General features: G+C 32.5%; 3 protein-coding genes across 5 annotated transcripts; 2 read left to right on the top strand and 1 right to left on the bottom strand.

The window, feature by feature from the left end:
- The first annotated feature begins 1,741 nt into the window (after positions 1-1,741).
- LOC110995848 lies at positions 1,742-3,934 on the top strand. Of its 2 annotated transcripts, XM_022263210.2 has the most exons (5): positions 1,742-1,874; positions 2,103-2,206; positions 2,349-2,768; positions 2,891-3,047; positions 3,586-3,934. In XM_022263210.2, the coding sequence occupies exons 2-5, from the start codon at positions 2,137-2,139 to the stop codon at positions 3,812-3,814; spliced, it is 876 nt and encodes a 291-aa protein (XP_022118902.1). In that variant the 5' UTR covers positions 1,742-1,874; positions 2,103-2,136; the 3' UTR covers positions 3,815-3,934. The 2 variants fall into 2 exon arrangements, with proteins under 2 accessions (XP_022118902.1, XP_022118901.1); XM_022263209.2 differs by lacking the exon at positions 1,742-1,874 and having other exon boundaries at positions 2,035-2,206.
- Positions 3,935-4,837: 903 nt separating this feature from the next.
- Positions 4,838-7,008, top strand: LOC110995849. 2 transcript variants are annotated; one of them, XM_045631629.1, is made up of 4 exons: positions 4,838-4,947; positions 5,143-5,216; positions 6,362-6,713; positions 6,787-7,008. In XM_045631629.1, exons 2-4 carry the CDS (start codon positions 5,143-5,145, stop codon positions 6,988-6,990), a joined length of 630 nt encoding a protein of 209 aa, XP_045487585.1. In that variant the 5' UTR covers positions 4,838-4,947; the 3' UTR covers positions 6,991-7,008. The 2 variants fall into 2 exon arrangements, with proteins under 2 accessions (XP_045487585.1, XP_022118904.1); XM_022263212.2 differs by lacking the exons at positions 4,838-4,947; positions 5,143-5,216 and adding an exon at positions 5,932-6,229.
- Positions 7,009-8,011: 1,003 nt separating this feature from the next.
- On the bottom strand, positions 8,012-13,556 carry LOC110995846 (RNA-binding protein 39). Its single transcript, XM_022263204.2, has 8 exons — positions 13,369-13,556; positions 12,802-12,856; positions 11,977-12,053; positions 10,809-11,349; positions 10,368-10,634; positions 9,862-10,077; positions 8,781-8,902; positions 8,012-8,363 (listed from the first exon to the last, which is right to left on the bottom strand). The coding sequence occupies exons 2-8, from the start codon at positions 12,853-12,855 to the stop codon at positions 8,075-8,077; spliced, it is 1,566 nt and encodes a 521-aa protein (XP_022118896.1). The 5' UTR covers position 12,856; positions 13,369-13,556; the 3' UTR covers positions 8,012-8,074.
- Positions 13,557-13,931: the final 375 nt, after the last annotated feature.

The raw sequence follows: 13,931 nt of genomic DNA, 5'->3' as shown, positions 1-13,931 counted from the left end.
ATAAACTTTATTAATGTCTAAGTACGCTTCTTACACTCGCTCATACGGTAAAGGTCAGCGTATGTATGTATGTAGGGACTCCATTTCCGCAGTTAGACTCTTAATAGGTTCGTTGTGCGTAAAGCCCTGGCTAACTAAGCCAGCCTAACTCCTTCCAAAAGCACAGAAGCTTCCTGGGCACTTCGCAGGCTTCACGCTCCGAGGATTTCTGTACGTTGATAAGCCACAGCGTCACATTCCAGGACTACGTGGGTGACTGTTTCCTCTGCGCTGAAGTCAGCGTATATCAGGCGCAGAAGGTTGATCACCTCCTATCTCTTACGGGCACGGCCTTTTAGAATTAATATAACACTTATATTTATGGTAAACACATAAAGTAGATATCCAATCTCGTCCAACGTAACTAAATACATCGAAAGTGTAGATAGCGAGAAAACTTACAGATTCCACTCGTCAAGCCTCGTGCCGAACGCCTCTAGGCGCCTCGCGAGTGTGGAGCGAATCTGTCAGTCGAGTAACTCTCGTAAATTATACTTCTGCAAATTCTCCAGTTGATATATTTTTATGTAATTATTTAGGATACCTTCTCTTTGCAAAATGGTTAAAATGAATCTTTACTGCTACTACTACTGAACCGGTTGTCATAATATAACTGGGTCTGTTTCTTAAGTAAGATTCAGCAACGTGTCTGACAACCCGTACCACAAAAATCTATCGGAGTTTTTGACGGGAACATATTTTTGGGTTAAAGGGATTTTGGGAAATAAGTCAAAAAATTCAACATCAAAAATTTTAAAAAGTATTTCAGTAAATCAATTATTTCTTTGGATTTATAAAATTGATTAACCATGGGTTACTTATCAATATTAAAACAACAATTATCGATACAAATATAAATGCGAAGCGAAACATTGAAATAACATCGTAATGTTATTTCAATGTTTTTGGCACTAAAATACTTTAAAAAGAAAGAAAAAAATGGTTTCAACTTTACTTGCACTTTATATCATAACAAATAAAACGTTTATAAACTCTCCAACAATGCATAATGAACATATATCAAAGAAGCTGAAAAAATAAGTAATAACAAAAGAAGCAAGTGGAAACTAAACGTAAGGTCGTTCTTAAAAATTTCCATAAAATTAATGTTTATTTATCGCTCGAGTGCCATCTATCGGAATTAATAATAATAATAAATATTTTTTTTTTATTGTTTCTCAAATTTTTTTACATCATTAAATGAGTATGAGACAACCCCCGTAAGTAGTCAAGAGACACTTGTGTTGGGGTTGGCTCGCTACTTCCATTAACTAAACAAACTTTAACTAATTCTCATATAGGAATTATGTAAACTTAAACCTGATCGCGCGATATTTTTGAATATTTCTTAATTAATGAAAAAAGTGAGTTATATATGTATATATATATATATAACTATCATAAAAGCAAATTTGATACCCAAAAAGTTTTTCTTTTAGTTATCGTGCATAACTAACTAAAAAAATCAAAAGATAAACTTAAGTACAAAGGACAAAATATTTTTACTTGAGTCGAGTAATGTTTATTTTTGTAGAAAGTTAACAATTTGCACTCAGTCACTACTGAAATCTGTAAAAGATATTGAAATTCTTAAATGTTTGGTCATTAATAAATAATAAAATGATCCAAAATTGTTATATCAATTCCTATCCCTACTACTAGTACTAATTTTCTATGATTCCGTTTTTCCATCTGCTGTGTTTGCAGTCTGTGGTCTACGTCCTACGACTCTGTGATTTGTGATTTCACTTGGAGTCTGGATATTAAGACTATATTTTCATGTTTAGATTATTATAAAATATAAGAAAATTTATCAAAGAAGTCGCAATACTTAAGTAAGTTACTTAATACATACATTACATGTTGTGAAATTAAATTTAGAGTTACTCTTTATAATATTATGTTGCACTGCTGAATTTTGCTGAATTTCCATAAACAATTTTACCTTTTATTTAAGTTTTTCTGTATGTTGATACTACTTATTTAAGTACCGCATTCCGCAATTTAAATCGTAGTCTTTGTCAGTACGGTTGTCGGTTCATTGTTTTGACTTTTAATTCAAGGTCCTTTTGGATTAAACAATAAACAAGCTTTAAAATGTTAAAGGTGTACTCCAGGATAAATCAAAATTTTTATCCTCAAAAACATCTACCCAATACTTATTTTGGTAAGCCTATTTTTAAATTAAATATTACTTTAATTTGATAGTGATTGTTGTTTAGTTATTTTTGCATGCGTACTTGTAATGTAGGTAAGATTTATTGTATTGTCTATTAGCAGCGATAATCTGGTTTTAAATTTTTTAATAGGTGGTAGCTGCATACTTGGAAAAACTATTCACAATACAATATCTCTAAAGTTTCCCCAAGTTGCTGCTCTAAAGTTGCCTACAAATGTTGTCAATATTAATGCAACAGAAATGGGAAGATTTTCCCCCCTTCGGGAGCGTGATATCTCAGGTCCCGTTATTAATGCTTACAGTGATAAGCTTAACATGAAAATTGATATCACTGTGCAATCAGATCCTTATGTAAACAAATATGATTGCCGTGGAGCAGTGAGTTTATCTTCATCAATGCAAAGTAATGTGCCAAGTCCATTTAGTGGCAACCATACTCACTTGGGTATGCCAGGTTCCCAATGGGGCCAAGGATATAAGTACTTGTCTGATAACCTTCAAAGTGCTCATTATCTCACTCTCCGAAATGAATATCGGGGCAATATTGGAGGTACATAATTTTAAAAAGTTACATTCATACAGTATGTTTAAGTACTTTTTTATGGCATATAATCATTTGTTGACTGACATTAAGGGCCCTTAATAATTGTACCTTATTTTTACAAAGCATAGCAATTGGAACAAGAAAAATGAGTTCAAATGCAAGTGATACATTAAGTGCTAAGGAAAAGTTAAAAAAAGCTGTTAAGGATTATGGTGCTACCGTAATAGTATTTCATGTGACAATCTCACTTATGTCCTTGGGAATTTGTTATGTGCTGGTTTCCAGGTATATATTATTTTATTTTCTTTTAAACTGTAATATAAGTGATGAAAAATTTGACAGTTATTGATTTCAAAGCTATTCACTAATGTAAAATATGAAAGTGTGAACACATAAAAGCTCTGTTACTTGTCTAAAATATCAGACATAATCATAAAATTTCACTGTAAATTGGCTTTTTTATTGAGTGCAAGGCAAAGAACAAAGTTTCACCACCACTTTTAATACAAGTAAAAGTACAAGTTTAACTTTTAATTTTACAAAAAAGATCATCACACAAGTTATATCAGTCAGTTGCATCCATTAAAGAGATATTTATAATTGCTTCTATTAGACTGTATATTGAATACAGTCAAATCATATCAAGTGATAAGATCGATAAGGATTCAGTGTTGATAGAACATTGATAGTTTTTCTTCTACATATGAGATCCATACTAAACACCAAATTGCAACACAGAATTTTCCCCTTCCCCTTAGATGAACTATATTTTGCAATTTTCAAGTCAATAAATAAAAGTATCATTTCATCTTGTTTATTTCAGTGGTGTGGACTTAGTGGCTGTGATGAAATATTTTAATATTGAAGAAGGAAAATTGTCAAATATGATTACATCCAATGCAGGGACTTTTGTCATTGCTTATGCTATTCACAAAGTTTTAGCACCTGCCAGAATAGGCATCACATTGACATCAACACCTTTTATTGTACGATACTTAAGAAATAAGGGTATTTTAAAGGCAACAAATGTAAACAAAGGTGGTGGAAACTAATAATTTTTGTAAGACATGTAACACAACTGTAATCAATTTTAAGTAACTTGTAACATTTTCTTGGTTTTAGCAATCATATTGTTTTTTTTTAAATTTAAATAAATATTTTCATAATAATTATTCTTGTTTTTTTTTTGTACATGGTCCAAACAATTGCATATTTTATATCCCTTTATTTATATATGTAGTAAAAAACAAACAAATACTTAAATATAAATAAATAGCAACATGAATAAATTAAACTAAACTACTTAAATTTAAACTGGGTTACGTACTCGTTACTTACAAGGGTTTCTAAAAAGACTCAAGGCAAATTAAAACTCTTGACAATCGCAAAAGCATTAGCATCCAATTCAAGTAAGATAAATAAATAGTTTTCAATTAGAAGACTATAATTCGATATTTTCTCCAAAAAATAATCGGTAGTGAAACAGTTTTGCTATTTGAATAATAGCGGAACTGGTGATTTATAGCCGATTAAATTGTAACATAACTGAATCGATCCGTGTTATTAGAAACCGTTAAAACTAGTTTGGCATAAAAATCCTAAAAATGTACAGTTAGCGGTCAACGATCGCGTATGCTCCCAAAGGTCACAGATTTTAAAGGTTTTACCTACATTCTATTTTTAAGTAAGAAGTGAAACGTCTAGAAACAAGCATGTAACTTTTTTTAAAGGGAACTTGTTGCTGGCCTTGACAATCAAGTCGCTGCTTTAAATTCATTTGCGACACTTGAAACTAAACGAATAATATGTCGATGATCAGCAAAGCCTCGAAGATATCTGTTACAGGGTATCTTTTATTTCTTGATATTACGTAGGCTTGATAGTTTTGCCCATCACAGGATTTTTAATTCGCAGTGCTTGCTCCGTCTGATTATGATGATAACGTAGTACCTAAACTTTGAAGTATGAACACTAATAACAAGTTAAATATAAATTCGTCATGTACCTACCCAGAATTCATAGCCGTCTTAAGCAAGAATTTGATATTTAAATTAATTAGCGTCATCGCGCTCCATAATTTATTAGGTAGACGGAAATTATGTCGTTGGAACATATTTATTCCATCAACATTATTTGATGTGTTGTGAGATGCTGGAAAAATAGAAATTGAAATTCATCTGTTATCGTAAGCACAAATTTATCAATTTGTCCTTATTAACTATAAACACCTAATAAAATGCTACCCTAATTCCTACTCCCAACCTGCTTCTGCTTACTGCACATAAGTTATATAGACACCCCATTTTCATCAGCTCATTCATTCAGCTACAAATCATCGTTAGTATGCAAAGATAACCATTTTGTTATTTAATTGTTGTAGATGTCCCTAGAAGCAACTATGGCTACAAATATCAATGATGAAGGACAACAATTAGCTTGCGCTATAAACAGCTGGTGAGATAATATATTACTAATAATATTAAACTGCGTATCTGTATTGCACCAGGTGCATATTTTTGTGCTGGTGCAATACGCAGCTGAGAACTACTAGTGCATCATAATTGATATATGTAGGTAATAATAGGTATTTATAAGATTGTTCTCCAACTCAACAAAACTTCTATACACGCACTACGTTTCTTTGTTTCCAGGTTCGAGGTCGATATTATGTTCTTATAATTATACCTACCTACTCATACTTATCATATAAGTAACTTGTATCGGACGTTGTGACACGGCGAATGTTAGGCTGTAATTTTATTTTTGTATTTAAAATCAGACGTCATTAAGTGTAGAACTAAAGATAACAAATGTCAAATACTTAACCAAATGTTTCTCGAGTAAACATCTCCATTTATTCGTTTAGTCTTGATAAGATACTTTCGCTCTTCGTTACTATATTCCTAATATAGTAATGAAATAATAGCCACAAAGTGTGTTTGTGCTGTATATAACTTATCTAAAAATGTATTCTAAATTACTAATAGCATTTTTCATGAGTAGTGTAGGTATTCGTTGTGATAACAGGTAAGATTTAACTTTTATCACGTTAGCACCATCCTCTGTATTTTAGCATCAGATCTCTCTAACATCCGGGTGTACCTTTCTTCTCAGTTATATGTATTATTAGTTCATATTTCCTCTAAAATTAATTGAGTTATCTAAAATGATATATACAATGGCATACCATACCAACACATGTTGAATGCAACATTTTTCTTATACATTATTGTTGTAAAGACTATGCAGTAAAACCTTTGTACCTCGTAAAGCTTATGTTTGATAGATATGAGGGGTCATCTATTTTACCTAAAATATTTGTATAACATACGCACTTACGTCAGAGCAGATAAAACCGGAGTTGAATTATTCTCATTAAAAAAGCTTAGTTCACTTGTGTTCAACAATGATTTTGCAATTTAACAAAAGATGGCAATCCAAAAACAGTTTACCTAAATGCAAAGAAAGTATGTATTTATAAATTAATAAAAACCAATCAGACGATATTAATAGTCATTAGAAAATTTAAAATACTTATAAAATTCGATTCGTCCAACCTAGACCTACTGGATCTCGTCAATAATATCTTTTTTCAACAGCAATATAACATCACCAGAAGGACAGTACCTGTTCGATTTTACTAAAGATGACAACGTTTACGACTGGGAAGAACAATCGGATACAGTACGAAGTGTAGGAATGTCAAAAGCAGTTTTTGTCTTACACCAGAATACCCAGTTTCGAAGAGCAATTTTTTTTGCTCTACTGAATCCACAATTGAACGGGGCAGGGTTCGCTGGCATTCGTGCCCTCGGATATCACGACCTTACGCAGTATACCAAACTTCAAGTACAATGCCGTGGTCAGGGACAGTTCAATGGATTTAAAATTGTCTTGAGACACAAAGGACTAAACAATGAACCTAACTACTCATTTGAACAATATTTTCAGGTCTGTCTATTGAAGTATGAACTTAATATTTATTGGTTGGCCATGTTACTAGTGTATACAAATTCATTTTTAGGCACCCAAGGACGAGTTCGCTGTGAAGAGCCTACCATTTTCAGAATTTAAAGCATATTACAGAGGAAAGAGAGTAAATAATAATGAGACCCTGGACTTATCACAAATAACTAGTATCGGAATTCAAATGTATGGAGGAGTTTACCAACCAGTGAAGCAGAAAGGACCAGCTACTTTAGAAGTAGACTGGATAAGAGCTGTATAATAAATCTATTACATGCAATTTAGTTTGTTTTATTTTTAACCGACTTAAAAAAGGAGGTCATTAGTTTGCCCTGTAAATGTGATACTGTTGGAATTTGCTACAAGGATTTCTGTATGTTGCTTAGCCACAGCCTCGCATTCCCGGACTACGTGGGTGACTGATTCCTCTGCGCTAAGCTAAAACAGCCTCTGCACATGGGACTGTCTTTCGCGTCTAGGACAAACATTTGTTTGTAGGAGATAATTTAATTAAGCTTAGAAGTCTTTTTCTTTTATTCTTTAAATGCATATTAAATCAGTATTATTTTTTTGTTGTAATCTTTAAATTTTTTTTTAAACCTTTATGTAATTTGTCGTGATGTAGACGATACTTTGTTTAAAAACAAGTGAATGAAATCTATTCCCAAAAATCAATTAAAAATACAAGCGGTAAAATTTTGATATGCAACTTGGTAGATATATTGTCTCCGAATTATAAAAATTTGGTTTTTAGCAAATAACAGGTGAACGCCCTAATTCTGCTGTTGGATCTCGTTCTAATAATTGTGATCGGGGTCGCTATTGGATGTTACAGAATAAGGGACAAAGTATTTTATTTTTTTGGTTTGCCGGCCCGACTATTCATTGTCCATCCGCGTTAATAAATACGGTCGTAGCATGATCTAATAATATAGAATAAATCTGTCGCACTACAACCGCTTTAGGTCTTGGCCTCAGATTTCTGAATCTGTTTCATGATCAATTTTTAAATCTAATAGGCAAGTAGGATCAGCCTCCAGTGCCTGACACCCGTCAACTTTTTGTCGACGAACATATAGAACACAATTTTATTTAAATTCGTAATTTCCAAAATTAATCTGACTATGCGTTAAACCTCACTCAGACAAGCTCTCAAAACGAATTAATGCTTATCTATGTTCGCTGATGATGAGCTTTATATTGTTGAAATAACATTTATCATCACCTTAGCAACATTGCAAATAAAAAAGCAAACCTTTCCTTTTACAAATAAAACTTCTTAATAAATACTAAGTATATATTTTATTAAATTAGAATAAAACAATGGATCACATTTCCATAGAAGCTTATCTTTGCCGCGTGGGCAACAACAGTGATAGAGCGGTCATGGCGTCCGGGAACAGAGAATGGTAATTGACAAGCGGGACGTACGCCGCGGTAATAACGCGACCGGCGAACCATCTTCCGTGTAGCGTGTTGACCGACGCCACAGCGGTTGCTATTGTTGGACATTTGCAATACACATTGCCTTGGGGTGACGCCTTATCCACGTATACGTGTAGGACACCACCGTGCTTATTGCATTCGCTGATGACGTCATCTCGGATCTCAATGTCCCAGCTGGGGTTTGTTTCCCTGTAACAAATTTTGGTTTTCTATAAATTCAATGTTACACTTGCAAAGAAAACAAGAGATATCCGGTATTGTAATAATAATAAGCACTCATTCAGACGGTCTTTTGACGTTATTTCAACCTTCAATTTCAGTGGCCTTATTATAATAGGATGAGCAAAAGTTAGTACAGTATTTGTTGCCATGGTTACCATTATTTTTAAATCAAAGACCAATGTGACAAACACGATACTAAATTTAATCCACATTTTATAATAGGCACGAGATCAAAGCAATGTGCGAACTGTTCAACTGAAACCTCAACTAAGGCGACATTGTGGGAAATTTTAAATATCATACAACTTTTATAAAAGAATTTTATTGGTTATACAGAAAATAGTTATTAATGTATCAATCTAATAATAAAATACCAAAACTTACGTGGCTGGATCAAACATGTTATTCAGCATGAAGCATTGTGTGGCTATGGGTGGTGTAATCTGTGGTTGTGCAGCTAAGGCAGTACCTGCTCCCATCAGCACTGACGCTGCAGCAGGAGGAATCTAGAAATGTTAGTAAGTATTGTACTTGATCACAATAGCAGCTGCTGATTTGTTGGTAGTAATTGACATATATGAATGTATGAATACTTTATAATGGTGGATGAAAGTACAAGGAAAATGTAAATAATTAAGAAACCCATTTTTCTATACAAACTAGTTGAGGTAAAACGAGTCAATAATTTGAACAACATTGTAAATTCATTCATACTAGACAATGATAAAAACGATTTAAAAATTTCTGGCGTACCCGGAATACCCAGACGTAAAAATATTATCACTAAGTTCGCTTGTGTTCAAATCATAACAAATTCAGATAAATACGATACAACTGTTTTCTTTTTAGATACTCAAAAGTGGGAATATTTAAATGAATCTCATTTTGTGCCTTGTAACCTATAAAATTGTGTTAATTTATAATTGATATCAAAATTATTACAGCGATAATAGGAAGCCATAATTTCTCTTATTATTGGATTCAGTAAACACATCTGTAGTGACATGACCCATCTTAAGAATAAATTGCACATTTAAAACAAGTAGAATATTTATGTTTTTAGTAAGAAAATTCTTATTGGAAAATATTAATTCACATTTATTTAAACCTATATTTTATTGATGTCCCCTAGGTTTTTAAACTACTACCACTATTATCACATCACATATTAATTCATATTGGGTTTTACAATTAACATTTTTTTATTATTTCTAATACTTAGGATTACTAGCGAATAGAATTACTCGCGCATAAAGGATCGGCGCCTGCGCGTGGTCTAATAACATAACCAATTTCGGTCACAGCAAAAAATCTCAAAATTATTAATATCACAATAAGTTGTTTGTTGTGTTGTTGATCAACAGGTGTAATGAAAATTTTGATAATTGATTAATATCGTTGAGCTCTTGTGCATTATCATGGCAACGGATAACCTACGAAACATATTGAATATGTGGTTTATTACCTGTAGGCCAGTGCCTTCAGCCAATTTGAACATGAGCTGTAACCGTCCTGTAGCACCAAGATCAACACCAGCACGATCCAGTTCATCAGCATCGAAGCGAGTGTTAGAGCCACCATCGGCCCTTTCAGTTACATTTCCAACCTTCATTGGCCGACCAGCAAGTTCAAACCCATTTAACTGCTCCATTGCTTTTTTGGCATCTGTGGCATTGTGGAACTGAAATATAAATGACACTGTGAATAATGTGTTTATTTCTTAAATAAGGACATGTAGTTATATAGAATTCTAACTAGAATCTATGATTTAATGTTTTTCTATTGTTTCAGCAAGACATAGATTTCTCATAACTAAATAACAGATTTAAAGTACGATTACAAATAATTAAGAAATATTGTTAATGCAAAAAAGCACATAACACGCGACAATAATTGATTTTGTGACGTGCGCAGTATTAACCATTATCTTAAAAACAAAATGATATGATTGTGTGTACAAAAAATACATACTGTTAGAAATCCATATCCTTTGCTCTTCCCTGTATCTGGATCAGTCATAAGTTGAATATGGTCAATCTTTCCAAATGGTTCAAAAATTCCTCTTAACATATCTTCTGTTATATTAAAATGTAATGAGCCTACATAAAGTCTTGTGGGGCCATTGCTTGCCTTTGGTGCTAAGTTTGGTAAAGAGTTACCCACTCTGTTTTTTTCTGCTTGTGTGTGTTGAACAATAATAGGAACACCTAGTAGTTTTTGGCCAGTTAATCCTAGAGCCTAAAATTAATAATGTTTATTAATATTCCTGTATATGTACAAAAAATATGAAGTCAGGGCAGCAGTTAAGAAATGGGCACAAAAGCAAACCTTTAACTTAAACAATCATAAAAATTTACTGTTTTCTAATATACTATTGATACTTTAAATAAATATAATAAATAAAAAACTTACTAATGGTACAGATTCAGCATCTTTAAACTCAATGTATGCAATTCCTTTAAACCGTCTTGTCTTGTTACAAGTGATGAGTCTTACATCCCTTACTTTTCCTACAGATGAGAAAAATTCTTCTAAGTCTTTAGCTCTAATTCTTTGAGATAACTGCATGCAAAATACTGTACGTAAATCTCTTTCTTCTGGAGGTAGGTCATCTAGTTTGGGCTCAATTCCTCTTGATTTTGATCGGTATTCTTCTTTTCTAGGCTCTTCTTCTTTACTCTTTTCACTTTTGTGCGAGTGACTCCGGCTACTCTCTCTTTCCCGACTTCTCTGTCTTTCCTTGCTTCGCCTCTTTTCTTTATCCTTGTCGCGATCTCTTTCTCTCCCTTCTCTATCACGTTCTCGCTCTTTGTCTTTGTAACTTCGGTCTTTATCACGGTCTCTACGCTCCCCCCTGTCCTTGTCACGGTCTCTGTCCCTCTTGTCATCTTTGTCTCTTGAACGACGAATTTCCCTGTCACGCGATCTTCTTCTATCCCTTGATCTACTGCGTCTACAGTTAATAAAACAAGACATTTACATTTAATACACATTAAAGCTGTTCAATTAACGCGAAATTACAAAATCTTGTGTTAGAAAAACATATTGATTTCATAAAAAATGTTTTACTTTTTCATATATTCTTATGAACTTTTACACAAACTAAGAACCAAGAGATCAGCAAATTTCACTGGTACAAAATTGCAGTGTAAAAAAGAATATACATATCTGTAAATGGAGGAAGGAGTGAGTTTCATCATGCTCATATGTATATCAAAATAATGTACATACCCAGATAACATTAAAATAAAAATTAATCTTTAAAAACCGATTATTGTTGTATTAACAAATAACTTACACAATGGCAGGATGTTAACACATTACAATATTAATAATTTGAGTTTTCCTAGAAACTTTTTTTTACATTCCAAATTGGTGAATGCAGAGGAATATGTGTATGTAGGGACTCCGTTTCCGCAATTAGACTCTCAATAGGTCCGTTGTGCATGAACAAAGGAATATGAATGCTTAAAGAAATCGAAACATAAATAAAAAAAGGTTTGAGTACACCTTTTTTATTTATGTTTCGATTTCTCTCTAAATTTGAAAAATTTACATGTCTTTGTGAGACAACACATACCTTCTTCCACCATCCTTTTCTCTGTCCCTGTGCTTATCAGAATACTTGTCCGATCGATGCTTCGTAGACGAATTATCCTGTCACACAAAGCACAAGGTAGAAGCAGCGCCACAGCAACACACGCCGAGTGAATAAATAAAATTCATTAGTTAAATTGAATTGATTGTGCTACAAAATAGTGACATTCCTTTGATATACATTATATCAAAGAAATCCACTCAGGTTTGGAAAGTCTTAAACTACACAGGACTATTTGAGGACTGTGTGCCCGTGGGTGGTTGAGCTGTTGCCGAATCTAAACTTACCGTTTACAAAACCACTGACTAAGGTTGCACACAGCGCTAACATCACACAGGAATACTTCTGCAAAAGATTGATGACCCATAAACTTATGGTCTTGTTCAAAACTTTTCTAAATAAATCTTATAAAAAAATTGATACCATAGTGGTAGTGTAATGTATAAAAATATTAAGTAGTAGTGGATACCTCATAGTGTTCACGTCGGTGAAGTATGCTCGACAAATACCACAAAGTTCTATAAATACAAGAAATGATTCTCAAATGTAGTTTTGCTTTTAATATTGATTATACTCTTTAAAATTGTGCTTTTGAATATGCTTAAATATTTATAAAAAGAAAGTTTATGATAAAAAACACAATTTTAATCAATCCTAAACATTTTCCAAACGGCAGTAAATGACAAAGATATCAAATATAATTTGTAAATTTAATGTTAATTACGCCAATTTTGTGACAAATATCTAATACAAAATATCTACTCTGGAATGCATTAACTGTTATATTAAATTATATGGAGAGCTTACCGATTTAATGTATGGGGCCTCAAGCATAGCTTCTACATCAAAATCTTCTGCCATCCTGTAAATAAATCACAGTTTGAAGTACATTAGAACAAATAGTTACACCCTTAAAAGTAAAGTAGAAGATAGTTTAGTAGTAGACACTAAGCAGATATTATGTTACCATAATTAATTTTCAAGGTCTATAGTTCTCGTCCTTTATAAACATCTTTAACTTCAACTAAGTCTGAAGAGACTTGGTGTATGTAAATAAAGAGAAATTATGTAGTATAACAAACAAAATTATTGGACTGTATAAACTATAGTATTTTGCAGTCGGGAAGTAACCATTACAAGTTTAAAGATGCTCAAGCTTAGGGAGATTAAAACGAAATGATCAGTATATCATTATAAATCTGCGTGGAAAAAGACTACTCGATTTGTAATGAAATACCAGCAAAAGAATCTTAACTTAACTTAATAATTAATGTTATTAGAGGCATTAAGGCACTCTTATAATCTCAAAATGGCGTACGATATTGCTGTGTCCATAAGTGTTAGCGTAGGTTGGTTATAATAATTAAAATTTACCTGGATGCGGAGGACTGAATTTTTTCAATAACACTGCCTTATTTATTGAATTAAACTTCGCAAACTTACGAACATCGATTTCTTGACAAAATAAGAAGTATATTATAAACTTGCAAGAATACTTGAAAGAGCAAGAAAATAGAAATGAACTTTTAATATGGCGGATGGCTAATGAGTAATGACTTGAGCCAGTAATACCATCTCTTACAGAATTTTCCCCCCAGACTAACTTCAAATTTCAAATATCCCTAAACTTTTTTGGGTATACATACTTGGTTTGAGAGGTAATTTCAAACATGGATTAGAACTACAATCAAATAATATAAAGTGACTAGCTATTGTATTTAGCTTAATTTACACATTAACATAATAAAATTAAACGATTCTCTTAATTTCTCTTGGCCTTAATATTAAAGTTTTTACTTTGCTTTACTTTATTTTCTTTTCTTACATTGTTTTTAAAGTTTTTTTTATATTTTTGTTATTGCCACGCTTGGAGTATTTACAAGGTTTAGTTTGTTGGTTGGTTTGGAGGCTTAATAAATATAAATTGTATAGAATCC

Source organism: Pieris rapae, chromosome 16, assembly GCF_905147795.1.
Source record: "Pieris rapae chromosome 16, ilPieRapa1.1, whole genome shotgun sequence".
NCBI lineage: Eukaryota > Metazoa > Arthropoda > Insecta > Lepidoptera > Pieridae > Pieris > Pieris rapae.
The sequence above is the reverse complement of the archived record's forward strand: the minus strand, read 5'-3'. Positions and strand labels throughout refer to the sequence as shown.